Source organism: Gorilla gorilla, chromosome 2 (genome assembly GCF_029281585.2).
Source record: "Gorilla gorilla gorilla isolate KB3781 chromosome 2, NHGRI_mGorGor1-v2.1_pri, whole genome shotgun sequence".
Taxonomy (NCBI): domain Eukaryota; kingdom Metazoa; phylum Chordata; class Mammalia; order Primates; family Hominidae; genus Gorilla; species Gorilla gorilla.
In genome coordinates this window covers 139,219,788-139,247,327 of record NC_086017.1, presented here as the reverse complement: position 1 = coordinate 139,247,327, position 27,540 = coordinate 139,219,788, and the positions used below count along the sequence as shown (strand labels likewise).

General features: G+C 46.1%; 1 protein-coding gene across 1 annotated transcript; it reads right to left on the bottom strand.

The window, feature by feature from the left end:
- Positions 1-1,543: 1,543 nt before the first annotated feature.
- SEC61A1 (SEC61 translocon subunit alpha 1) lies at positions 1,544-21,047 on the bottom strand. Its single transcript, XM_004036244.5, has 12 exons — positions 20,667-21,047; positions 20,324-20,391; positions 17,647-17,712; positions 17,477-17,555; positions 16,386-16,517; positions 13,006-13,115; positions 12,556-12,709; positions 8,186-8,346; positions 6,077-6,274; positions 5,617-5,808; positions 5,171-5,247; positions 1,544-3,759 (listed from the first exon to the last, which is right to left on the bottom strand). Exons 1-12 carry the CDS (start codon positions 20,671-20,673, stop codon positions 3,573-3,575), a joined length of 1,431 nt encoding a protein of 476 aa, XP_004036292.1. The 5' UTR covers positions 20,674-21,047; the 3' UTR covers positions 1,544-3,572.
- Positions 21,048-27,540: the final 6,493 nt, after the last annotated feature.

Genomic DNA, 27,540 nt, shown 5'->3' with positions numbered 1-27,540 from the left:
GGGTGGGGCCTGTTTCCCTAGACCCCTCATTCCTTGCCCCAGCTAGGTCCCTAGCAGAAGTACCTGCAGGCAGGACCAGCAGCCAGACAGGGACTTGGAGTAGGAAGTGAGCCTTAGGCTTTTTGTCCTGGCTTGGGAGCTAAGTGACTTTTGGCCACACTCTATTTCCCTGGGCCTCAGTTTCTTCACCTGTAAAATGGACGGACTTGTTTCCTCCTGGGCCTCTAGTGGTGTGAAGTGAGAGCACATGTAGGAAGTGGCTGGGACAGTGCCTGCCCCAAGGGAAAAAGTAGAGTAAGCCTTACCCCCCATCACTGTGCATTAGTTCCCTGTGCACGGGGAGGAGCCAGGTGGAGAGACGCCAGGGCCTGCCATCTTGAAGCATGCGTGGCTGCTGGAATGTGGGCTCCGTTTGCTCTCAGGCAAGAGGGGCCACGGCCACAGGTGCAAACAAATACCTGAGGCACGAGAGATGGCCTACTGCTTCCCTGGGGCAGCAGGTTTTCTAACATATTTATACTGGCAAGCACCCTGCCTGCCTCAGCAATTCACAGCGCCTGGCTGGTCTGGAGCCTGAGGCCACGTGCTGTGCTCCTGTCCAGGACTTCCCTGAGCCCTGGGGCCAGCAGGTGCAGAGGGAGCGCGGGGCAGACCTGGCTGCACATGTGTCCCGGCAGTCTGAAAACACAGTGCTGAGGTGTGGCTTCTGCAAGGCCAGGCCCACACCTGTCCATCAGGTGGTCTCAGAGGAACCATCCTGCTCTGACCCAACTCCCCTTGGAAATCAGTTTCCAAGACAAGGTCTAAGACTACAAGGAAATACTGAGGCTGGAGCCCAGCTAAGGAGTAACGACCTCCCACAGCCCTGGTCAGGCCTGCCCTGGGGTTGCCCACCCACCTGCCCCTCAAGTTCCTGAGGAAGCACCAGGCTCGGGTGGTGGGGACGGCGGCAGGTTTGGGGTGAGGCCCTATCCAGGACTGGGGAGAGTGGAAATGTGGCCTACCACTGGGGGCTTGGTGTAGAAACAGAAAGACTTCTAGACACGTTCTAGGGGAGCAGCCACAAGCCTGCCACTCCCACCCACACAACACTGGGTCCTTCTGGCTTGGCTATAGGTCGGGTCTGAGGCCAGCCTCACAACCAATGTTAAGACTTCTCCAATCACCAGCTGGGTACTGGAGCTGAGGCTCAAAGGGCTTCGAGTTATGGGGCCCTGGGCTCCTGCTAGAAGGTTCCCACTCTTCCACGGGGTGGGAGGCGCCCTGGCTCAGCGGAGGCCTCTGCATTCTCATGGGACAGCCAGTGCACTCTGCCTCACGGGCAGAGCCCTGCAGCAGCTCCACATGTGGCCCAGCACCCATATCACTTTATCACAAATGTGAGCACCAGGTTGACATGACCATCAGAAGGGAACTTTTCCAGGCAAAATGCCTGAGTGCCCCAGCCAAGCCTTTGACACACATAAAGCTGCAACCAAGCTTTGCGCCTCATTGGCCTTTTTGGGAATAAAATCTAATTTAAAATTAAGAGAACATGATCAAGTACCTTGTAAAAAACTGGCTTTATTTGTCACTTATTCACCTTATCTCAGTTATGCCATTTTGGCGTCCACAGTGACAGTCCCCTGGAAGCTGGGGTTAGCCCCCACCCACCCACCGTGACCATCACCCACAGGGCGTGAGTGTGGGCCTTGCAGGGCCCAGCTGATGGTTACAGGCTGCAGGCAGGACTATGGGGCTCCTCCTGAGGCCTGGCACCCTCCAGCCCCCTGCCCACCAGCTTGGGTACAGCTGCCTGCCTGCCTGCCAGAGGCCAAGCATTGCTAAGCGTGGGCTGGGGGAGGCCCTGCCACTCTGTAGCAGCAGAGCGGACAGGGCAGTGGGAGAACCATGTGGGTAGGAGGGCATCAGGTCTCAAGAGCCTCTCCCCTGCTCAGGACTGGGTCTAGACAAGGCCACGTGTGATAGGGTGGTAAGCCCTGGGCCATATGGAGGAGCCTGGGGCCCATCTTGGTTCTGCTGCTGAGTTGCTGGGTGGCTTTAGGCAAGTCCCTTCTTGTCCCTTGGTCACTCTGTTTCCTGGCTAGCACTGCCAGCAAGGTCTCCAGAGTGTGCCCCTCTGCCGGGCTGTGGCGGTGGCCCTGTGCTTTGCAGGCTGCCGTGTGCCCACTGTCAGTGTGGGGTCTCCCCGACAGGCTGCACGCACCCCCAGGCCCCCTTCTTAGGATCAGGGCATCCTGCAAAACATCCTTGGTCCCACCAATGTCTAAAGCCAGCTCGAAACCTCGAGCTCCTCAGGATCTTAGCACCCAACTCTGCTGCCCTTGCTGCTGGGCAGTGCCTGTCCTAAGAGGGGACTCCCTAAAGGCCAGAGAGAGGGTGCTCATCTCCAGGACCTAGGCCACCTGTCAGCACAAACAGAACTTATTGCAGACATAAACATGAGTCTTCTTATTTCAAACACTGGAGCAACTGATCAACACCACCGCAGCCCATGCACCCCGAACCTGACTTCACTACCAACCTTGAGCCTGTGCTGTCCTCTCTCTGCTGACGACACTGGTGACGCAGAAAGGAAGTCGGTGGTGTCTGCTCACTTGCGTGCAGTCCTAAGCACAGTAAGAAAATTCTGAACACAGCTGGGTGATCTTCAGCCCAGAAGGTGTAGGGGCTTGTGAGCACTAAGTCAGTTTCTGTCCATGTCTGATAGCTACCACAATGTCTCCCCTTGCTAGGGCAGCTGCGAGGAGACGTGTCCAGTGATGACTGGCAGAATCTGGCCAAACGGACATCACTGCAAGGGTCTGTCCACCTAGCTTGGCCAGGCTCAGCTTGGCAGAGCTGATGACCCAAGTGGACTAAACACGGAGCTAGCAGAAACAGGCAGACTCTAAGCCCAACCAGAAGAGTCAGCTAGAAGAGCCAATAGGTGCACAGACAAATCCACAGATGGCCAGGAGTGTCTTCTGGGAAAGCCATCCCTCTCTTTTGGAAGAAGTTCTGTCCTTAAAAAAATCACTTTTAAAATAAGGGAAAACAATGGTGTCTTAGAGAGAAACAGTCCTAAGCCAGATATTCCCACGCCTGATTGTGAAGGAGACATGCCAGCAAGGTCCCACGTCTCCGGGAAATACATGATCTGCTCCCAGCTTCACACCCTACTGCCAAAATGAAATGTAGACATTTCAGTGTTTGTGCTTCCAACCAGAGTGAGAAATTCCCTTTGTGGGGAAACAGGTGAGACGGCTGCAGCCGCATACGGCACTGAGAAGGTGCAAAGGTTAAAACAAAAATTACATGGACACTTGGGGACAATCCTATACCATTCCCACTTCTCTGGCAGTCAGCTGAATAAAATTTCACTTTCACAGTTCTTTTTGCCAATGCCAGGATAAAAAGCAAAATTTTAAATTGGAAAATGTCTAGCACTTTACACAGTGGAATGAAAGAATACAAAATTCAAAAACATTATTAAACAAAAGTCCATATGCTGCAGCAGCACGCGCCATGATGAGAGCTCCCCTTCCGAGGCGCTTCTGGAGCAGCTTCCTCAACCTGTCCGGGAGACGGGCTCAGAAGAGCAGGGCCCCCATGCTGCCAACCTCGCTTTGCTCCTTAACGAAGATCTCAAAGTACTGGTAGATGATTGTGACTGCGAGCAGGATCCCGGTTCCAGACCCAATGGCGCCCAGGAAGTCAGCCAGGACCGAGAGGGCCCCGATGCACAGCCCACCGAAGGCCGCGGCTGTGGGGATGTACCTGGGGGAGGGGACACAGTCAGCTCCTGGACACCCACAGAGCTCCCCGTGAGCCAGGCGGCCAACAGGCTCACCTGAGACTTTGGGACCTAATGCCTCAAAGGCCCCTCTGCTGTCTCCTAGAAAGTCATCTACTAACATGCTAGCGCTCTAGGCCAAGGTGCTGCTGTCCAGGCAGTGGCCACACTGGCCACACGTGGCAGGGGACTGTGACTAGACCAAACTGACATGTCACACAAGATTTTGGAGATTTGAAGACAAGGATGTAAAATATTTCATCATAGTTTTTCTTAACATTAATTATAATGTTGAAATGATACTTTGGATATACTAGGTTAAATATATTAAAATTAATTTCACCTGTTTCTTTTTACTTTTTTAATGTGACTTCTAGAAATTTAAAAAACTACATGTGACTTGAATTCTACTTCTACTGCACAGTGCTGTAAATCCAGCAGCTTAATATTAAGAGAATGAACTAAATTGCCTACCATCCCTGCTAGGGATTAGAAAATGATCTGAAGTTTGCAATTCTGGCTTTTCCTGTGGTTGCTTCCTTTAGGTAAGGCCCATAGGACAACCTGGTCTGCAGCTGACTTTGTAGCCAGCTTTGTGGGAACACGGCCATGCTCATGTCTGTTGTCTGTCTGTGGCTGCTTCTGAGTGACGATGGAAGAGCTGAGTAGTTGTAATGAGGACTGTGCAGACTAAAGAGTGCTGTGGCAGCATCTAAGGTCACCTGGACTTTGCCCTTCCTTACCTAACTGCTCCATCTCCAAGGGGACAGCTGTATCTGGCACCATCACCTCTGGCCCAAACTCACCACAGCCTGGCAGGTATGTGGCCTCCCCCTCTCCCTCTCTAGCGTGGTTTCGTGTATTAGCACTGACCTTCCTAAGAGACTGCAGGCTCCATCCCTTCTGCCCTGCTTCAGATGAACATCAACCCCTTCCGTGCCCAGCCACTGCCAGCCTCTCCAGCCTTAACGCCACTGCAGGCCCCAAAATGCGCTCAGATGCCAGGACCTGCCTGCTCTGAGCTCAGAGTGACCCTCCTCCAGGGCGCTCTCTTCAGCACCCCACCGGCATGAGCCAGGGTGAGGGTCCCGCTGCCGGTCACAGCTGTTGCTCTCAGGACCCTTACTGCACTGTCTCCTACCCGCCTGGCCACATGCTTCCATCTCCTTACCCAGTGGCTCCCTCTGGAGGAAAGGGGCTGTAAGTGTTTATTTTTACGTCTCCAGTGTCCAGCACTTAGCAAGTTTATAAATATTTAACATTTAATTCTGTCCTGTAACCCAAGGATAAGATTTAGTGACCCAGTAAGTGCTAGGGCCTATCAGGATGCCCTGCATGGAAAGAAACAACACATGTCCACAGACGGGAGGTTGGGGACCTGGGGCCACCACTCACCGGTTGAGTTCATGGACCATGGAGGTCTCTCGGTGGCCTCTCATCACCATCTGCTGCTCCTTCAGCTGCTTTGCAACCTGCAGGGTGCCCACAGGAGAAGTTGGAATTGGAGGCTGAAGGGGAAATAGGCATTCCAAGTGGTACTAAACAGTTACAGATCGCCTCTTCCAGCACTGACAATATTCATACAGAGAACTTTAAAACTGCCGCAAGGGAAGTCATATGACAAAGTCTAACTTTACAGTGTGGATTCAGATTCTCATACCCACAGCTGATCTACTGCTAGACTCCATCTGTCAGCCCTTAAAGCTTCTGAACTGCCCCCTAAAGGACGACGATCTATCTGCGTGTGTCACAGACCATTATTTATGATGAGGTGACAAGTCCACACCCCTTATACCAGTCACACTTTCATCATCCTTCCAGAAAGTTTTGCTTCTACTTACATCTTTGGCAGAGGAACCTGAGACCTCAATCCATGTTTTGGAGAAGAATGCACAGGAGCCCAGCATGAACACTATGTATACAACTGCATGGACCGGGTCTTCTAACACGGAGCCAAAAGATTCTGGAGGGGACAGGTAATAGCAAAGGCCACCAACTGGATAAGCACGTGCTGGGCCCCCAGAAGACGTGTCCTGGGGAAGAAGAAACCAAACGCATGTGAGTGCTCCTTCATTTTACTTTAGCATCAAGGCAAAAATAGTTCTGAGCAGATGAAAGAATGCAATTTTACTCGGTGCCCACAGTACAATTTTTTTACTGAAAAGATAATTTAATGTGCTGAATTTGTAAAAGGCACAATGGAAAATATCTTTGGATGAAATATCTGTTCATGAGCAAGACACTGATAGAAACCACTGCAACTAGCTGCATTGCTAGCTCATCTTCAAAGAGCCTACTTACCGACCAGGTGCCCAGCAGGCTGACCAGCAAGTTGCCACTGAAGCGAGCTGAGAGCATTTGGGAGATGACATAAAGGTTGGACACCAGGGCAGACTGCAGGATGATGGGGATGTTGGACGTATAGAAGAGCTTGATGGGATAGGTGTTGTACTGGCCACGGTAGCGGGCCGACTTGATTGGCAGGTCCACTCGGAAGCCCTGAGAAGCCAAACAGAACCAAATCCCCTTCACTGCCTCATTTCAGCCTGCTGCACAGAAACACAGCCCAGCCGGGGACTGTCCAGTGGGCCACAAGGGAGGAAATCCTGTGTGCTGGTTCTGGGGCTCCCAGTTCTGAGAGCTTGTGCCCACTCCTTACCCACCACTGCACTCCTGCACTTGGCACATCCAGAAGGGGCCCAGAAAAGCTGGTTTAAAAATACACTGAAGGCTAGGCGTGGTGACTTACACCTGTAATCCCAGCACTTTGGGAGGCCGAGGTGGGAGAATTGCTTGAGCCCAGAAGTTCGATACCAGCCTGGGCAACACAGTCAGACTCCGTCTCTACAAAAAATAAACAAAACTGGCCGGGTGTGGTGGTGCGCGCCTGTAGTCCCAGCTACTCAGGAGGCAGAGGTGGGACAATCACTTGAGCCTGGGAGGTCTAGGCTGCAGTGAGCCGAGATCATGCCACTGCATTCCAGCCTAAGCAACACAACGAGACCCTGTCTCACACAAAACAAAACATGGAAGCAAGCACGGTGGAATGATCCCCATCCCCGCTTTTTTTTTTCCAAAAGACAGAGCCTATCACATTACATCCACATCTGTGTGGAATATGGAGAAAAGACTGGAGGCCACACACCCAAATCCCAAGGGCACTTCTCTCTAGCTGGTGATGTTTCCTGAGCTTTTACACTGGCTCTGAGGCAGGGCCACTACAGCAGTGGCCTCACACCTTATAATAGTTCCTTACAGTGTTTTTAATCATAAACAGAAAAGCTAAACTTTTCTAGGAATACAATTTCTCCCTCTGAAACCCTTGGAGACTAGAAAGGATTTATTTTTATGAGCTCCCAGTACCTAGAACAGGGCTCGGAATACAGAGGATTTAAAAATTAAATACTTAAGGCCGGGGGCGGTGGCTCACGCCTGTAATCCCAGCGCTTTGGAATGTGGAGGCGGGCGGATCACGAGGTCAGAAGATCGAGACCATCCTGGCTAACACGGTGAAACCCTATCTGTACTAAAAATAAAAAAAAATTAGCCGGGCGTGGTGGCAGGCACCTGTAATCCCATCTACCCGGGAGGCTGAGGCAGGAGAATCGCTTGAACCTGGGAGGCGGAGGTTGCAGTGAGTCGAGTCGAGATAGCGCCACTGCACTCCAGCCTGGGCAACAGAGCGAGACTCCGTCTCAAAAAAAAAAAAAAAAAATTCTTAATGATCTGACTGCAAATTCTGGCAAAGCCCCTAAAGAGATAGCTTTTTATTAAGCAGGAATCTGGCTTAGTCTCAGCAGAAGGAATGGGAAAAGCATGTAGCTGGTATAAATACCTTTCACAAACATCAAACTGCCTTTCATCTCTGTCCCTTCTTTTAAATAAACACCAAAATACAAAGTGGACCATCAAAAAATACAAAGATCAATCCAATTACAGGAAAACAATAGCAGTTCAGGTCTCTTACTTAGAAGCAAGTTTAAGAGATGGAATACTTTTAAAGGTAAGACAGCTCAAGAAGATAGGCCTTTTCCGAGATGCAGAAGTTACCTATAAATATCATACAAACTTTCTATAAGAGAGCAATGAGGTTTCAGAGCTAGAGTACTTTTTGCTTCTCTTGAACTAAGAACTTAAAAATGTATCTTACCTGTCGATAGGCCCAACCCAAAGGAACATGATTTCACATATGTTAGAACTGCCTTAATTTTGTTTCGTTAATGGCAGGTCCCATGACTCAATGAACATGCTTGTCCAGCTCATCTGGAAACCTGCTGCCTTTAAATACCATCTCATCGTTTCAACACAATATGATGACAGTGCACTCCACAGAGTGGGGGACTGCACACAAGGCATTCTGAAACTTAAATCCAGACCACGGAAACTCCCTGGGGTTGGATCTGGACGCACCTGGAAATAGATGACCACTGCAAAGACAAAGATGGTGGCGATGAGATTCATGAGGTTGGGAAGATTCTGGCGGTAGAACGCCTCCCGAAGGGCTCGGACCTTGTCTGTGCGTGTGGCCAGCAGATGGAAAAGTGCGATGATAGCACCTTCAAATTCCATTCCTGTTGGCAGAGGAGGAGACAAATTTGAAGGAACGAACAGGCAACTCAATTTGCTTCTAGCCTTCTTAGCAGACAAAATAAAAAGAGGAAAACAAACTTAAGTTATTAGACTCATGGTGCCCATAGCCACAGGGATACAGCATGTATTATTCTCATCCCTCCCTTCTCTTCTGTAGAGAATTCAAACTACAGAAACGGGCTATTCTGGTTTGTTTTTGATTTTTTTTAGACAGGGTCCCTCTCTCTTGGTTGCCTAGGCTAGAGTGCAGTGGTGTGGTCGCAGCTCACTGCAGCCTCAACCTTCTCCTCCTGGGCTCAAGTGATCCTATCTCAGACTTCCGAATACCTGGGACTATAGGCGTGCTACCACGCCTGGCTAATTTTTTATTTTTTATTTTTGTACAGTTGGGGTCTCACTATGTTACCCAGTCTGGTCTCGAACTCCTGACCTCAAGCAATCCTCCCGCCTCACCCTCCCAAAGTGTTGGGATTACAGGTGTGAGCCACAGCACCCAACCACTATTCCACTTTTTAAAATTAATTGGTCTCATTTCTTAGGCACATGACTCAGTGGCCACCAGAGGTGTGGAACGATGATAATTTATAAAAATAAAAGCAGACTCTGCTGAACTCTAGCTGAAAGGGGTCATCCACTGAAGAGGGGGCTCAGAGCTGGCAAATCTACTTTCCTGGAAAATCTTGAGAAGTACAAGTACTCATTCAACAGCTCTGAAGTGCAGGCTGCCCTTGGCTGGTGAGTGGGGAGGCTCCAGCTCTCTGCTTCTCACACCAAGGATACAAGTACAGAGGATATGCTTGCATCCACCATGTGGTCCCATCCAAATGACACCCTGCCAGGAGATGCTCCTGAGGGAGGCAGGCCTAGGGGTGGAGTGAACTTACTGAGGGACTGAGGGATATAGGAAAGGGACCCAATCTGAGAACCAGACAACAGAGTAACAAGTGAGACGAAGGCGGGGAGTGTGGTGCATTATTAAGGCCTAAGTTTTAGACATCAGCAAGAAATTTACTTACGTTAAAAAACTAAAAAGCGGAAGAAAGAAACAAGTGATAACCTCTGCCGTTCCAGGACAGCATAACCATCCCATAATGGAAGCCTGGCAACTCATGCTGCTTCTACTGGCAGGAAGCTGGCATTACTTCCAGAGACAGGGTCTCTGTGGGCAGTGTGGGGTCATGGTATCGGTACTCTGAGGAGCACTTTTAAAAAAGTCAAATAGGAGTCGGGCGTGGTGGCTCACGCCTGTAATCCCAGCACTTTGGGAGACTAAGGTGGGCGGATCACAAGGTCAGGAGTTCAAGACCAGCCTGGCCAAGATGGTGAAACCCTATCTCTACTAAAAATACAAAAAAATTAGCCGAACACGGTGGCGGGCGCCTGTAATCCCATACTCAGGAGGCTGAGGCAGAGAATTGCTTGAACCCGGGAGGCGGAGGTTGCAGTGAGCCGAGATGGCGCCAATGCACTCCAGCCTGGGTGACAGAGCAAGACTCCGTCTCAACAACAAAAAAAAGTCAAATAGGGACTGTATTTGATGGCCACTTTGGAGTACAATTAAGTTTACATGACAGATTAAATAGGAAAGCTGAAACTGAAGGCCAGACCGTACTTAGAGGACCCATCTAGTACTGTGGAACTTGTCAAATGTGTCCATTCCCTTGTGCCTAACAGTGAAATAGAGTGAGATGTAAGAAATGAAGACATCCTACAAAAAGGAAAGCTTCTATTCAACCACGATAACTTGGTAGCTGAGGGAATGGAAGAGTAACCAAACTGATGGTATGTGGGGTTTGCCTTTTAAAAGCACATTAAATAAAAACTTGAGAAGGGATCACTTTAACCCAAAGGTAATAATTCTGTCCTCTGGACCCAGATCTGGATGGTGAGCCTAGAGAAGTGGCCCAAATCTGTAGTTCAGCTCAGGAGCCATCCAGACCCCAAGTGCCTGACATTGAGTTTGGGTGCTGCAGGTGTGACATCTCCAGATTGTGTCTCTGGATGCTGTCAGGAGTAGGTTCTGCTCCCTGATTTTCCTTTCATAGAACAAATCTTCCAACTTTCACTTTTACTCCTCCCATGACTAAAAAGCAAGTGAATCTAGGAAAAGGTGAAACTAAAGAACTGAAAAGCACTGTTCCCAAGTTTCTAACACGTGATAGCTAGGACCACCTGCTACATCTTCCTGGACCATTCCGAGATGACATGTCAGGCAGACCATCTAACCAATATGACCACTGACCTCCTCTGCTATGGCTTCTGTGAAAGAGACACCATGTCCTAACTGGCCATCATGTCCTCATCTCACCCTGTGGCGGTCTTTCGTCAATTCCCATCCTTTCCACCTTTTGGTCCTGTGTGACAAGGCTGGCCTGTTTCCCCACGGTTTCAAATTTGGGACTAATTCCCAGTTCTGGATTGTTCCTGCTGCCCAGGGAAGCAGCAGTGATTACTGTCTCTGCCTGTAGAATCTCATTCAACAGCCTCCCCGGTCCCAAGCCAAGCTGCAACATCTCCAGGCACAGCTGCAAAGCTGCCGTCCCAGCTGTGCCCTCTGTGTGGCTCTCCCTGCCCCTCCCTAGGCTCTCTCTCTAGCACCACTCACTGCCCACATGCAGGCCATGGGGCACAGCCCTTCCTGAATGCATCTCGTGTCAGCCAGGTCCCAAACATGAGCAACTGACATGTAGACACACTGACTTCAAGGCCAGACAAACCCACCTTTATTTCTTAGTTTTCCCCCACCTTGAAAGTGCCTCTCTGGTCCCCTCTCTTAACTTGCTTCCTCCAAATGCCCTCACACAGTGCTCTCCTGTAGGATGGCTTAATTGGGGCTGGATTACTGCTGCACACACCTAGCTGCTCTCTCTGCCTTTCAGTGCAGAGCAAATCACTTCTTCCAAACTCTGGCTCCCATTACTCAATGCCCTGCTGCAGAATGGAACATGAGCCTCGGGCGGCTACTACTGGGCTGCTAAGCCACCAGGGGCTCCCCTCTGACTTCACTTCCCACTCAGGCACTCCCCAAAAGCCAGTCACCATGATGGTCTTGACAAATACCTGAACTCCTACAATGCCATCCCCCTCTTGCCTTTTCACATCCTGTCAAACTTTGCCTTCTGGACCTGCTTCTCCCAATTTACCTTGGATTTCCTAAATTTATATAAAGTACTCAAGGAAGCATCAAATGTGATCTTGCCCACTCTTCTCTATGGCTCCCAGCTCAAGCTCCACTCTCCTTTGTAACCTGTTAGGCACATGCAGCCTTCACTTGTTTGGGGACCAGTTTTCCATCTCATTAATGAGATAATATGGTCTCTGGAGGCCAAGGACTCTGTTTCCAACATTCAATTAAAAGAAAACTCTCAAATATGCATGATTATTTCTCCTGGAATGCTCCTCAGTGAAGAAGATATTTAGTGCCAAAAAATGTTTATTTCCTTTCCCTAATAAGTCACACTCTCTAAGGCTTCCCTTATATGTTTTGAACTTTTTATTAAAAACATGCTGTTACAAGATTTCCACGGCACTTGGTGGATGTAGCACAGCATGCCAATGTTTGATATACATCTACCAGGAGCCAGGCATCACGTAATTTCATGTTGCTTCTCATTGCATCCTGGTAACCAAGATTCAGTGGTGCAGGAATCTGCCCAAAGCCACGTATGTATGACTAACAGGAACAGCCAGGATTTGAACGCAGGTGCTAAGCTCCAAGTTCAGGCCTTTTTCAGAAAGCTGCCCCTTGCATGACCAAGTGCTTTGGTTTAGGAATTTCATTTTTAGAAACTTATTCACTGAGAGCAGCTGCCAAAATATACAAAGATGAACATATGAGGACAGTCATGGTTTCAATGTTAACAATAAAAAAACCTGGAAATGACTTAACGTTGCTTTATCGTTGCAATATAAGCTTATACTGTGCTAAGAAAAGTGAGGCAGGATTGTGTATTCTGACATGCCAAACGTCCAGGAGATATTTTTATATGAAAAGTGCAAGTTAGGTATCATCATAATTACAAGCCTATTTGTGTTTTTAAAACTTTGCAGATGGACCCAAAAACCAGAAGAGATAAACCTAAAACTGACATTATTTTTCTGTGGAATGGGGGGATTTTTGTCTTCTGCTTTGCATTGCTCAATTGTTTTTGCTGAAAGCTGTCGCCACCAGGGGAGCGCAGGGCCCTTACCTCGGCCAGTGTTGACAGTGGTGGGGCTGAATGCCTTCCATACGATGGTTTCACAGATGTTAGTTGCAATGAAGAGAGAAATACCAGAGCCAAGGCCATATCCTTTTTGCAGGAGTTCATCCAAAAGTAGGACAATTAAGCCAGCAACAAAGAGCTGTAAAAATTCAAAAATACAAGACTATGTGTTACTGCTCCCCATGGACACGGTTCCATCCTTCAGTAATTGGGTTCTCTGATATAAACGCTGAAGACGGAGTGAGATCACATCCTCAGCCCCAGAGAGCGGTCAGTAAAGCCTTTCTCTGCTGAATTCAGAGGGCTAACCCAGAGTCTTAGGCTTCTGCTTCCTTTCAGTAGGAGTTCCTTTTAGGTGTGCTTAAGATTCGTTATGTGACAATTGTAGGTAAGTGTGAGGGGCTACTCAAAGGGAGATATTAGCATAATAATTACCTGAATGGTGATTAGCAGGCAAATTCCAGCACCCATTTCAGAAGGGTCCCCATACATCCCGGTCATCACATACACGATAGACTGGCCGATAGTAATGATCATGCCAAATACTAGAATTGAAAGAAAGAAGTGTTTTCCAAGTGGGTCACTACACAGAACAAAAGAAACAATTAAGAAACACCCATTCAACGCCAGGCACGGGGGAGAACAAAGATGAAGAGCAGTGATACTACCTCCAAGGGGCTCGGCTGAGAACGCGCTAAACCATCACATCAGCAAAGTACATGATGAATCAAAAGCCTTTTAACAAAAGCACACTTCTTCTTTAGTTTTACCTTTTCCTAGATTCACTTGCTTTTTAATCATGGGAGGAGTAAAAGTGAAACTTGGAAAATTTGTTCTATTCAAAGAAAATCAGGGAGTAGAACCTACTCCTGACAGCATCCGGAGACACAATCTGGAGATGTCACACCTGCAGCACCCAAACTCAATGTCAGGCACTTGGGGTCTCGATGGCTCAAGAGCTGAACTACAGATTTGGGCCACCTCTCTAGGCTCACCATCCAGGTCTGGGTCCAGAGGACAGAATTATTAGCTCTGGGGTAAAGTGATCCCTTCTCAAGTTTTTATTTAATGTGCTTTTAAAAGGAAAACCCCACGTACCATCGGTTTGGCTGCTCTTCCCATTCCCTTAGCTACCAAGCTATTTTGGTCTAATAGAAGCTTTCCTTTTTTTTTTTTTTTTGAGACGGAGTCTCTGTCACCCAGGCTGGAGTACGGTGGCGTGATCTCGGCTCACTGCAACCTCCACCTCCCAGGTTCAAGCGATTTTCCTGCCTCAGCCTCTGGAGTAGCTAGGATTACAGGCACGTGCCACCACACCCAGCTAATTTTTTGTATTTTTAGTGTAGACAGGGTTTCACTGTGTTAGCCAGGATGGTCTCCAACTCCTGACCTCGTGATCCACCCACCTCAGCCTCCCAAAGTGCTGGGATTACAGGCGTGAGCCACGCCTGGCAAAAGCTTTCCTTTTTGTAGGATGTCTTCATTTCTTACATCTCACTCTATTTCACTGTTAGGCACAAGGGAATGGACACATTTGACAAGTTCCACAGTACTAGATGGGTCCTCTAAGTACGGTCTGGCCTTCAGTTTCAGCTTTCCTATTTAATCTGTCATGTAAACTTAATTGTACTCCAAAGTGGCCATCAAATACAGTCCCTATTTGACTTTTTAAAAAGTGCTCCACAACAATTAGTTCTTAATGCAGGAAAACATTCAAAACATTGTCAAGACCAAAGAGAAAACAGCCAATTTGTGCTTGTACTTTTTTTGTTTTCTTAGTGTTTTTTGTTTTGTTTTAAAAGACAGGCTCTGTTGCCTGGGCAAGAGTGCAGTGGTGCACTAGCAGCCTCAAACTCCTGGGCTTAAGTGATCCTCCCACCTCAGCCTCCCTAGTAGTTAGAACTACAGGTGCATCACCACACTTGGCTAATTTGTTGTTGTTGTTTTGTAGAGATGGGGTCTCTCTCACTGTGTTGCCCAGGTTAGTCACGAACTCCTGGCCTCAAGCAATCATCCTGCCTTGGCCTCCCAAAGTGCTGGGATACAAGTATGAGCCACCGCTCCCAGCCACATGTGTGTATTTTAAAATCCTAATTTTTATCTAAAACTGACAAGTTTAAATAGATGTATTTCTTGGCTGGGTGCTGTGGCTCACGCCTGTAATCCCAGCACTTTGGGAGGCTGAGGCGGGCGGATCACGAAGTCAGGAGATCGAGACTGAGACCATCCTGACTAACACAGTGAAACCCCGTCTTTACTAAAAATACAAAAAAGTAGCTGGGCGTGGTGGCGGGCACCTGTAGTCCCAGCTACTTGGGAGGCTGAGGCAGGAGAATGGCTTGAACCCAGGAAGCGGAGCTTGCAGTGAACCAAGATCACGCCACTGTACTCCAGCCTGGGCGACAGAGTGAGACTCCGTCTCAAAAAAAAAAAAAAGCTGTATTTCTCATTCAATTATTCACCATACTAATTTAAGACCTGTAAAGCATGCTGGTGTAGGCGAAAAGATGACTGGATAGGAGACTGTAAATATCATTTCCTAATTAATGTTTTTCAGCAAACAGAGGCTAAATATGCCTAATTTTGATGACTAGTAATTGTTACTAGTAACACTTATTATTAGATATGAGGCAAATACCATTATTATCCCCATTTTTACAGATGAAGAAACTGAAACATAAGAGCTATCATCTAACTTTTCCCCAGATCACAGAGCTGGTAAATTATACAGCTGGACTGACAGGATCACCTTTTCTTCAGTTAAATTCTTTTTTTTTTTTTTGAGAGAAGTCTTGCTCTTGTCCCCCATGTTTGAGTGCAATGACTTTATCTTGGCTCACTGCAACCTCTGCCTCCTGGGTTCAAACAATTCTCCTGCCTCTGCCTCTCAAGTAGCTGGGATTAAGGCACTTGTCACCACGCCTGGCTAACTTTTGTATTTTTTAGTAGAGATGGGGTTTCACCATGTTGGCCAGGTTGGTCTCAAACTCCTGACCTCAGATGATCCGCCCGCCTCAGCCTCCCAAAGTGCTGGGGTTACAGGCGTGAGCCACCGCACCCAGTCAGTTAAATTCTTTTATAAAACACTTGTCAAATAACTACTATGTGCCAGGCATTGTGACAGTGATTATTTAATCCTTATGACAGCTCTGAAGTAGCCATTACTTCCTTCTAACATTACTTCCTTCTAAGCAATAATGAAATGGTGGCCAAGGGTGCTAAGACCTCCAAGCTCTGATCCTTCCCCTCCATTACATGGCCTCAGGGGCACTCCAGACACTCTCCCCTGCCTTGCCCAGCCCATCCCCAGCACCCACCACCTCTGCTCTACCAGAAGTGCTCTCTCACGCTAACACAGGGCATGGAGCTCCTGCAGGGTTGGCAGGCCAAGGAGGTTGCAGCACAAAAGAAAAAACTGTTTGGGCTGGGCATGGTGGCTCACGCCTATAATCCCAGCACTTTGGGAGGCCGAGGCGGGTGGATCACAAGATCAGGAGTTCAAGACCAGCATGGCCTATGTAGTGAAACCCCATCTCCACTAAAAATACAAAAATTAGCTGGGTGTGGTGGCACGTGCCTGTAATCCCAGCTACTCGGGAAGCTGAGGCAGGAGAATTGCTTGAACCTGGGAGGTGGAGGTTGCAGTGAGCCAAGACCGCGTCACTGCACTCCAGCCTGGGCAACAGAGTAAGACTCCATCTCAAAAAAAAAATAAAAATAAAAAATAAATAAAAAAAGAAAAACTGATACCAAAATCTTATAGCAAATTCAAATTTTCCAACTATAGACATCAGATTATTCACAATCTTTCTTACACTTTTGGGCTCCGTTGAAGAGAGCTCGGTCTTTTGGGGTGTCACCAACTTCAATTATCTTGGCGCCAGCCAAGAGTTGCATTATAAGGCCAGACGTGACAATAGGAGAGATCCCTAGCTCCATCAATGTGCCTTGAGGAAACAGGGAAGCAAAACAGTCAATATTAGCTTGGAAACGTAGTACATTATTTTAAAAATGAATAAGCAAAATTTGACTGGGTACCCCTTATATAAAACCAATGTGTTTCAGTTTCCTAGCTGTGTTTAATTTAGAGAACCCCAAAATATCAATGATTAGTATATAATTCAATTCATTCTGTTCAGCCTGCCAGGCAACAGCTTATTCTGTTTAGGAAGTCACATGGTGTCTAAACAGACTGCTGCATTTAAATTCACCATAAACAGATTCATTCTGGTTTTAGAGATAAGAAATGTTCGTTTCTTCATCAGTTAATAAAAAAAGGATAACATTCAAATAATTTCCAGAGTCTGGAAAAGGAGCCTGTACAATTGTATCTAGTTGTGAATAAGCCTCTACTTCCCATTATGTTAAAATGAGCTACACTTCCAACTGATTTGGAATTTAATTGAACTATATTTTTTAAATGAGTTAATCAAATGCAGTATCAACCTACACATTCAGAATCCTCCCCAGTTCCATAAGTAACTGGTTAGAGGATATAAAACACTGTTACGTATTTTTTGACACTATATGTAACCTATAGATATGAAAAAGATACAGCTGAAAAACAAATTACATATTCTGAAGAATGTTATCAATGGAAATGTCATCATTTCAGGTATTCAAAAAGTATTCTAGTTTTTCCATGTTTTTTATTCTCTCTATAGCATAGACTTATCTTGTCATTACAGGTTTTGTACTGTATTCAAATACAATTCCAAATATGATGGTATGCCTTGGTGCTGAACTCAGCATTTAATAAGGCTATTCAACACAGCACGCTAACATTCTTCACTCTATTTTCCAAGTCACTCTCTAAGTTCCATATAAAGCCAAAGCCTATTAATTTAACTAAGTGAAGCTAGGTAAGCCCACACTCTACAGAGAAAAGACAGAGCCAGAGTCCTACCTCTGTTAGAGGCTAGAATCACTCTCATCCAATAGAAAGGGTCAGCTGAATCTGAAGACATGATCCCAAACAGGGGAATCTGGGAACAGGCAAAGAGCAAAACAGTCAGCACTCCTGTTTCCAGCCACTCTTATCCCCCTCCCCAATACGAAATACAAGCCTGAGCTTACCTGGCAGCACACTAAGAAGATAAAGAGGGTGATAGCGGTCCACAGCACTTTCTCCTTAAACTGAATCTAGAGTAGAAGAGAATGAATTGAAGCAGGGAGTTACTTTGAAAAGCAAATTAATAAAAATGGACTCCAATCAGACCCCGTTCTCTAAAAATGGACTCCAACCAGACTCTTTTCTCTGTTCAGCAGAGAAGCTAAACCATGTACCAAACATAAGTACCATGTACTGCGTAACTTCCTCTGCACAGAGCACAATGCAAGGACCTACAGGCATCACCCCAGCTCACCTCACACCACAGAGCATTACCTTTATTTTACAACTGAGCCTTAGAAGAGCTAAATAATTTGTACCAAACCCCAATGCTAAAGTGAGTTTGAGTCCCAAACTGTGCTTTTAACCATTAGCATTAACAGTTAAGACTCAAGATCAAAGAATGTCACAATAGAACATGACTTGTAAAATACACGAGCAACCACTTTTCATTTGAGTTTCAGTCACAAAACCTTGTTATTCTAGAGTCAAGTAATTTGGAATTGCTCAATAGTGTATTTTCTATGAATTAAGGGTAAAACAGTGTAATAATATTGGGGAAGGGCAGGAGAGTTGCACGTTTAACCTACTAGTAACATTTGTTTAAGGATTTTCACATCTTCTCAGGTACATAGGTTGCACAGGTGACAAGAATCGCTGTAAAGATGACTATTAAGTATTAAGTATCATTAGAAAACCTCCCACCCAAAGCCTCTGTCACTAAAGAGTAGAGTGGGAACTCTTCCAGGTTTTCTGCCTCTGAAACTGAGTGTCTTCACTAGTACCTGCTGCCTACACTACATTAATGGCTTTAGAGGGCTTAACATTAATTATCGTACAGACGGAAGATTCTGAGGTTGAAATACCTTGTGAGAGACTGACAGTATTAAGTGAACAAAACTGTGTTCTTTAAAAACACTTCTAGGCAGGCACTGAGTCAGCATTCCTGGCCCTCTGGCCAGAACTGGAGTCACAGTCCTCTAACTATACATGCAGGCAAAGTAGGACACAGTCATACGGCCACACAACAGTGGTGTGAATCAGTGTTCAGATACTCCATCCAAAGCTGGGGGCATTCACAGGACTCTTCTTCTCTTGAGAATGGTCCTCTTCCCACCTACCATCCCGCCACACTAAGAAATTAGAAAGTGGCCAAGAGAAGGCAATGCCATTTCAGAGTAACCTGTCTGAAATGAATCTTGATGGGAAACAAAGAGCAGACAATTTTTTCAAGACTCCCTTTCTAATCACCAAGTCCTCTCTCCTGGTTACAATCAAATTTAACATCAAAACCCCAAAAGCTCTTTATCCAAGTCCTGTCTCCTCTGCTTCTTAGTAGCCCCTAAATCCATTCTTGCTCAGTACCACAGTTCATCCTCTGATGTGAAAAGCCTCTAAACCAACTCTAGTCCTCTCCTTTTCTTCCAAAGTGACATTCTCATGTCTGGCCCTTGTTATTCATCTCCTAATGTTCCCCACCTACCATTATGTTCTATCAATAGCAACTACATCTAATAACCTCCCATCCAAACATGCTACACTCTTGTCACCAATGCCTTTGCAAACTATATACTCCTTTTATTTGGAATTCCTTTCCATCCCTTCAAGGAGACTTCTATTTCTCCTTCAAAACCACCATAAGACATCATGTCTCCCAGAGTTAATCCCTTCCTGAGCCACTGCTATACCTTGCACATATTTCCCTTGTTCCGTCTACCACACTGAGTTACAAGGCCAAGGTCACATAGCTATTAAGGTGCTATGTAAAGGGTGGGACCTAGGCTTGCCTGCCTCCAGAGCCATGCCCCTTCGCTACACTGGAATTGAGGGGGTAAAGCTTTACAAATTCGTCCATTAAAAGCAGCACATGGGCATTTATATGAAACTATTTTACGTAAAAAAATGAAAGTGGATTCCAAGCACCCAAGTGTCCATGTGAATGCTTTAACAACAGTTTGAAAAATAATGTGAGGACACAAACATTTTATTCCCCACTCTCTAACCTAGGAACCTAACGAAACTTTTTCTCGTTGTTTGACAGCTGTAGTTACACTGGCAACACTCACTCCACACAATTTCTGATTCAGCACAGCTCTAAATTTAATCTTTCCTTGTTTTAATACACCGTCTGTGAAAAGCAGCAGACTTCACAAAAGAATAGCCGTTATTCCCCCTATTGTGACAGCCTACATAAAAGGTACAAAATCATTTGTAAATACTAAAGTGACAGCCCTTCCCTTTAGCAGCTGGATACAAAGGGCATCTCCTGGGAAAAAAAACCAACCCGTGATCTGCTCCCGTTGGAGGTGAAAAAGGGAGGGTAACTCAATCTGCTATCCTAACTGAGGCCTTATTCATTCATGGCCCGGATCCATTTTTGGGACAGGGCAACCGGAGGCTTTGTTCTCGGAGCAACATCCACCAAAGATGCTCCAAATAAAGCACAGTGATTTCAGTGGAAATTTCCACACAACCAGGTCACCTTTCGACAGCTCTCCGGAATAACAGAGCACAACTACACTCCAAGGGAAGAGAAGGGAGAGTTTCCATTGCCGTGCTGAAGCCATTTTTAATCATACTGTAAACTTCCAGAGTCCAGACAGTTTCCTGAAACCTTCTTTGTTGGCGATTTGGGGTACTTACCTTCCTCTCTGGCTTCTGAATTTCCGGCAGGATGACACAGAAGGGCTTGATGACTTCCAGAAATTTGACTTTGATGGGAGAAACAAAACAGGAAGAGTTGGGACACAGAGAAGTAACCTTCCGCGTTACCCAGGGACGCCTTCTGCCCACGACGAGTGAGAGCAGGGGCCAGGGGAGCCGGCCGCACCCCGGACGCGTGGGGATACTCGAGAAGGGCCGGGGGCACGGGCCGCGTTCTGCAGGGGGCCGGTCAGGGTTGGCCGGCGGGCGCCCGACCGCACGGGTGTGGGGAAGGGGGATCTGTTCCGTCCCGGCCTCAGTAGGGCTGCCCTGCAGGACTCACTTGCCATGGCGGCGGCTGCTCGGGCTCCGGGTCCCGCTTCAGCTCAGCTCTGCTCCGCGTGAGGCGACGCTGCCCGCGGCCCAGCGCGTTCCACCGCACAGCAGCTCCGCCGAGAGACACGTCAGTGCTAGCCCGGCGGCAAGCGGCACGGCGCGACGCGGGGCGGGGCCGGGGCCGGGGCCGGGCCTCGGATCGCTTCCGCTTCCTGCCACGCGCGCCGCGCCGCTTCGCCGAGACCTCAAGCCCCGGCATGCAGCGGGGCTCCTGGGGCCTGTCGGGAAGGAGCCTGGCGCGCGGGGCCCGCCGGGACTGGGGGTGTGCGGCTGCGCAGACTTGGTAACGCGAGAGCGCGCGGGAGGGTGTGTCACGCCTCCGGAGACTGGGGCGGTGCGGCCCCACGGAGAAACTGAGGCAGGCGCGAAGCGTCGAGTGCGCGCGTGGCCCTGCAGGCAGGCGGAGACCCTGGTGGCTCCCATACACGTAACAGCACTCATTGCTCTTTGACGTTAGTGAATAGACCGTAAGCTCCCTGGAGCAGGGACCTTGTCCCAGCGTCTACCGCGGCGCCCGTCACCTAGTAGGTCTCCGTAATTACCTGCTGAGTAGGGCGCGGGCTGGTGGGGCTTACCGAGCACCCTCGCTGTCTGAGTCATTAAGCAAACCCGGAGGCTTGTCGTGGGTGTGGGTCCCCTTCCATCTGAGAACGAATGGGATGAGTTTCTGGAGAGACTTGGCCGGAGAAGGGTCGGGGCAGCTCGGGAAGTAGTCTGCCTCACAGAAGAATTCAGGAAGGCCTCTTGGGAGAGTACCTTTTTGCCGAGCCTTGATAGATTCTGGCGAGAAGGAATGAGGGAACAGGTTGAAGAGACTGTTGTGGGCAAAGCATGGCGGTGTGATTGCCTAAGATCGGTGTGGGAAAGGGGGATAACGGGTAGGGCAAGGGATGCTGGGGCTGGGGGTTGGAATTTACCTTCAGGCATCTGTAGTCAGTAGGTATGATGTCATCTAAGAGAAACAGACTTAATGCTGTGAGCATTTAGCAGGGAGGTGGTGGGCACGCCTTGTGGGATGGAAAGGAATTCCACCAGTGGGTTTGTATTCCAAAAAAGACTTCCTGTCCTGTCCAACTTTCTGAGCCAAGAATGTACAAAACCTGATTATCTGCTAGAAATGGGTGAGAATGGAAAAATCCAAATAGTTGACACCTAAATTAAAAGCAAAAAAGCATCTTGCCACATATGTACCCCCAACTTCTACCTGTCCTGGTCAAGGTTTAGCTCCATGAAACCTTGTGATTATCGATGAGAAAAGAACTTAAGACTTAAAAGAATATAATCAGTTTCATAAATTAAGTATTTGAAAACTTAGAACTCCCAAAAAGGTTATCAGAGTGAGGATAAAGCAATCAAAAAGATTTAGGGCCAAGCTTGGTGGCTCATGAAATCCCAGTACTTTGGGAAGCCAAGGTGGGCAGATCACTTGAGGCCAGGAGTTCGAGACCAGCCTGGCCAACATGGTGAAATCTCGCCTCTACTAAAAATAAAAAATTAGCCGAGCATGGTGGTGCGTGCCTGTAATCCCAACTACTCAGGAGGCTGAGACATAAGAATGGCTAGGACCCTGGGGGGTGGGGGTTGCAGTAAACCGAGATCTCATCACTGCACTCCAGCCTGGGCAACAGAGCGAGACTCTGTCTCAAAAAAAAAAAAAAAAAAAAAAGAGATTTAGAAGGTACTGTCAGAATTTTTAGCACTACTATATAGTTAAGTATAATTGAGCATTTCACACACATTTACTAGAACTTCAAAAGGATTAATATTGATATGAACACGCCATTGTATTCTGGACCCACCTGTTAAAAACCAGATGTACCCAAATGAGAAAACAGCTTTTTGAAAAATATGTAAATCAAAGAGGTGTATTTAAAATCATCATCTAAGAAGCTTCATTTTTTTATGTGAATGTGTTTTAATAATTAAAATGCAAATTTAAAGGTTTTTGAATATAATGGTTTTTGTTGATCTTATGACACTGGGAAACATTTAGTACACTGTATTGTCTTTATTATGAGTACACAAGAAAGAATTACATTTGAGATATAGTTCCATAAAGATGTAATTGGAATATTGTACCAAATAAGAAAATTGTCATTGGATTTTATACAAACAGTGCTAATGTAATTCTAGAGAGAGTATGGAGTTTCAGCCAAAAGTTTAGGAAAAATGTGGATGTTTTAATTTGGCACTAAATTATCAAATTTAATTTTGGATAAACCAATACAAGTCAGGGAACTCATGCTTTTCTTGATAAACTATATTTACTACCACACACCAAGTAGCGGAAATAACTACATTAAGTAATGCAAATTGAACCTTGATGGACAAGCCTGCAGTGCTAGATCTGCAAAAGCAATGTGGAAGTCAGTAAGTTCTGCATTCAAATGCTCTACCCCTGAGCTATACCCCCTGTGGTGGAAGTCAGTAAGTTCTGTATGTTCACTGTAATGGAAACAAATGCAGTGGCTGTTTGAAAAATATATTTTAAAGAGTTTGGGCCTTAATAAATGATATTTTAATGGAGATGTTAGTATTTAGAGTTTTTTTGTTTTGTTTTGAGATGAAGTCTCGCTCTGTTGCCCAGGCTGGAGTGCAGTGGCGCGATCTCAGCTCACTGCAACCTCCATCTCCTGAGTTTAAGTGATTCTCCTGCCTCAGCCTTCCAAGTAGCTGGAATTACAGGCGTGCGCCACCATACCTGGCTAATTTTTGTATTTTTAGTAGAGATGGAGTTTTGCCATGTTGGCCAGGCTGGTCTCAAACTTCTGACCTCAAGTGATCTGCCCACTTCTGCCTCCCAAAGTGCTGGGATTATAGGTGTGAGCCACCGTGCCCAGCAGTATTTATTTTAGCTTTATAAGAAAACATGTTTTAGCTATTAGAGCTGATATTATTTCAATAAACTGTAAAGCAGTTGGACATATGTAAACAAAGGGAAGTTTGAAACAAGTGGAAGTTATTATGGATAAGAAAAAATAGGTATCCTGTTTGAAAAAAAAAGTGAAGTATGAATTCCAAGAGAAAAATTATTGGATTTTCTAATAAATCAATGTATTTGGTGACAAAAGTGAAAAATGTAATAAACTTTTAAGCCCTTTCAATTTTTTGAATCTTGAAATAAAGCCCCCTGGTTTGTGAAGCTCCATGAATTGAGAGTGAACAGAACGTAGTGAATAAGCCAGTAAGTTGAAAGATATTTCAGTAAGTGATTTGTGTGACTTAGTCAATAACAGATATTGAATCAGTTCTGTATGTTCTTAGACTTTATTATAGTCTATAAAATGTTTAAATTTAATTGCTGTTAATAAGAAACTGAGGATTCAACACTAAAAACAGTATCATTGATGTTAAGGAAATTCTCTGCTTAATTCATTTAATGATTATCCATTTAATGAGGAAGTTGTTGGAACAATTTGATGTTGCTTCCTATGTCAAATCATCACCCCATACAGGGGCAAAATCTAGTGACAACTGTATCAAAAGATTCATAACTTCCAAAAACCAAGAAATGATTTAGACATACTAGAAAGATCTGTCAAATTATTTTTGCTGCAAGTTACATTGTCATTTTATGATATTTATTTAGAAATAGGAGATATGTTTTTAAATTTTTGATTTACATATTGACCAGTTCAAGATGACTTCTTGTTTTGTTTGTAAAATCTAGAGAGATCACATAAAACATAAAATCTAGATTTTTTACTTCTCTTGGAAGATCAGAAGACCCAACAGCACTAGGCTAATATTCCTACATGCCAGAAATCAGCAAGTTGTGGCTGCTTTTTTAAGATTGGTCAGCAGCTCTTTGGCTCCCCACAGTTACCACTTGTCCCTTGCCTCTTGCCTGGTCTCTAAGCATTTGAATTTGTGGCCTCTGCTGTAGTTTTAAGCCTGGGTTCTTGGCAGGATGGTGGTGTCATTTATTTCATTTACCTAAATAAGGAAATCAAGAAGAGAATAGGTTGCCTACTTACCCCCATGGTGAGTGTGTGTGTGTGTTTGTGTGTGTGTGTGAGAGAGAGGAAAGTGAGTTTTATTTTAAACATGCAGAGTTTGAGGTACTGGAAATTGATCAATGAGAAGTCCAATAAGCAGACCTGGTGCTCAGAAATGAGTTAGGATTAGAAGCATGTTAAGTCATTTTCCATGAGAGTGGATGAGATTTCTAAGGGAGAAAGCATAGAGAGACCAGATTCAAGGAGAGACCCAGTGGGAGAGGGGGTCAACCATATTTAAGGGTGGGAAGGAGGAGGAACAGCCAGGTAACAAGACAATCCGATATAATAATTAGGTTGGGGAAGACAGCGGGTTGGGGGAGCTGGTTATTCTTTTGGCCAGTTGGTGTGTTGGTTAGGATATAAATCTGGCTGTTAGTTGGGCACGGTGGCTCACGCCTGTAACCCCAGCATTTTGGGAGGCCGAAGCGGGCAGATCATGAGGTCAGAGTTGGAGACCAAAAATTAGCCCGGCGTGGTGGCACGCACTTGTAATCCCAGCTACTCAGGAGGCTGAGGCAGGAGAATCGCTTGAACCTGGGAGGCAGAGGTTGCAGCGAGCCAAGATTGCGCCACTGCACTCCAGCCTGGGCAACAGCACGAGACTCCATCTCAAAAAAAAAAAAAAAAAAAAAAAAAAAAAAAAATTGGCCGTTGCTGCAGAGATTAAAAAAAAACACACACAAAAAAAATCAGTATCGTAAACCAGATGGAAGTCCAGGTAGCAGTATAGGTCTGAAGCTTGCTCTCTCTTATTTCTCCACTCCCTTTTGGGTGGTGCTGTGGCCCACAAAATCCAGTATGGCCCATCATTGTGTCTATATTTTGGCCATTTGGAAGATGAAAGAAAAGGGAGAGGTGAGACTGCCCTTCTGTTAATGCACAACCTGGAAGTTGGACACATTGCATCTATTCTATTCCTTTGGCTATAACCTAGTTGCACTTATCTGAAAAGGAGTTTGAAAAATCTAGTCTTTATCCTGTAAAGTCATGGGCTGGCTACTGCCATGGAACAAGGGGAGAATGGGTATTGGGAGACAGCTCTCAGTCAGTCTAACAGGTGGTGAAGAGAAAGTGGGACTTGAGAAGGAGAAAGGGGAGGGAATATGGTAAACTTCTGGGATTGGACAGAGATAGCTCCCTATGGCTAAAACAAAGAGTAAGGCTAGCAATAAAGCTATCATTGGAGAAGCTAGGCTTCATTACAGTTGTTAATATCTAGCAAATGCATGACGAGCTAGACAGATGAAGGAAAATGGTACCCTTCAGAGATAGAGGCCTTCCAGATTTCCGAGATAGAAGCTCTCCAGGAGGAAAAAAAGAAAGGAAGGCAGGCAGGCCTGACTCCCAGGGAAAAATTCAGGAGGCTTTTCCCATTCTGGAGATCAGAGAATACCCAAGAAACATCCAGGGCATGGCTGATTTTGTCAGTCAGGGTTCTACCACAGAAACAGAACCAGTAGTAGGAGATACATACAGTCGTCCCTTGGTATCCGTGGGATGTTGGTTCCAGCACCCCCCAACCCTAGCATCCCCACCCTCTGCAGATATCAAAATCTGTGGATGCTCAAGTCCCTGATATAAAATGGTGTAGTATTTGGTTATAACTTACACACATCCTCTTGTATATTTTAAATGATCTCTACATTACTTACATCTAACAATGTAAATGCTACGTAAATAGCTCTTTGTATTTATATTATGTTTTATTTTTCATTGTTTTTTAAAAAACTTTTTTTTTCTTTGAGACAGAGTCTTGCTCTGTTGCTCAGGCTGGGGTGCAGTGGCATGATCTCAGCTCACTGCAGTCTCCACCTCCCAGGTTCAAGCAATTCTCCTGACTCAGCCTCCCAAGTAGCTGGGATTACAGGCACCCACCACCACGCCCGGCTAATTTTTGTATTTTTAGTAGAGACGAGGTTTCACCATGTTGGCCAAGCTGGTCTTGAACTTGTGACCTCAGGTGATCCTCCTGCCTGGGCCTCCCAAAGTGCTGAGATTACAGGCGTGAGCCACCCTTCCCAGCCTAAAAAATATTTTCAAACTATGGTTGGCCAAATCTGCAGATGCAGCACAGATATGGAGGGCCGGCTGTATATATATCAGAGAGATATATATGGTAGAGAAATAGAGAAAAATAGGTGTATTTCAAGGAATTGACATAATATGATTGTGAAGTCTGGTTGGATGTATCTGAAATTTCATGCAGTAGGGCCGACAGTCCGGGAAATTGGGCAGGAGCTGATGAGGTGCCCACAGGAAGAATTTCTTCTCCTTCAGGGAAACCTCCATTTTCTAAGGCCTTTCAGCTGATTGGATGTGGTCCACCCATGTTATTGAAGATAATATTTTTTAAGGTAATTGACATCTACAAAAATATCTTCAAGGCAACACCTAAGTTAGTGTTTGACTGAATAACTGGTTACTCTAGCCTAGCCAATTCCATACAAAACTAACCATTACTTATTTGCTTAACCCAAATACAAAAACCTGTGGCACAGGGTGTTAACGTGAGAATTACACCAGATACTCATCCAGGTATTAGGTTTTGGATCTGAGAGATACTGAACAATTTGTATTTTTTCCTTTCTGTGCTGGAAACTGATCTGTTTTTTTTCAGTGCTGTTTTCATTACCTCTCTGATCTTCTTAATGAGGTTAAAAGTACAGAAAAGTTTAAAGATTAATAAGATGAACACTGTATTTCCACCACACAGGATTAACAATAGTGAACAGATCATCTGTAGACAATGCTTGATGTTTATGTGGATTTAAGAACTGCCTGCGTTAATTTTGTAACTTCTCTTTCAATTGTACATGACAA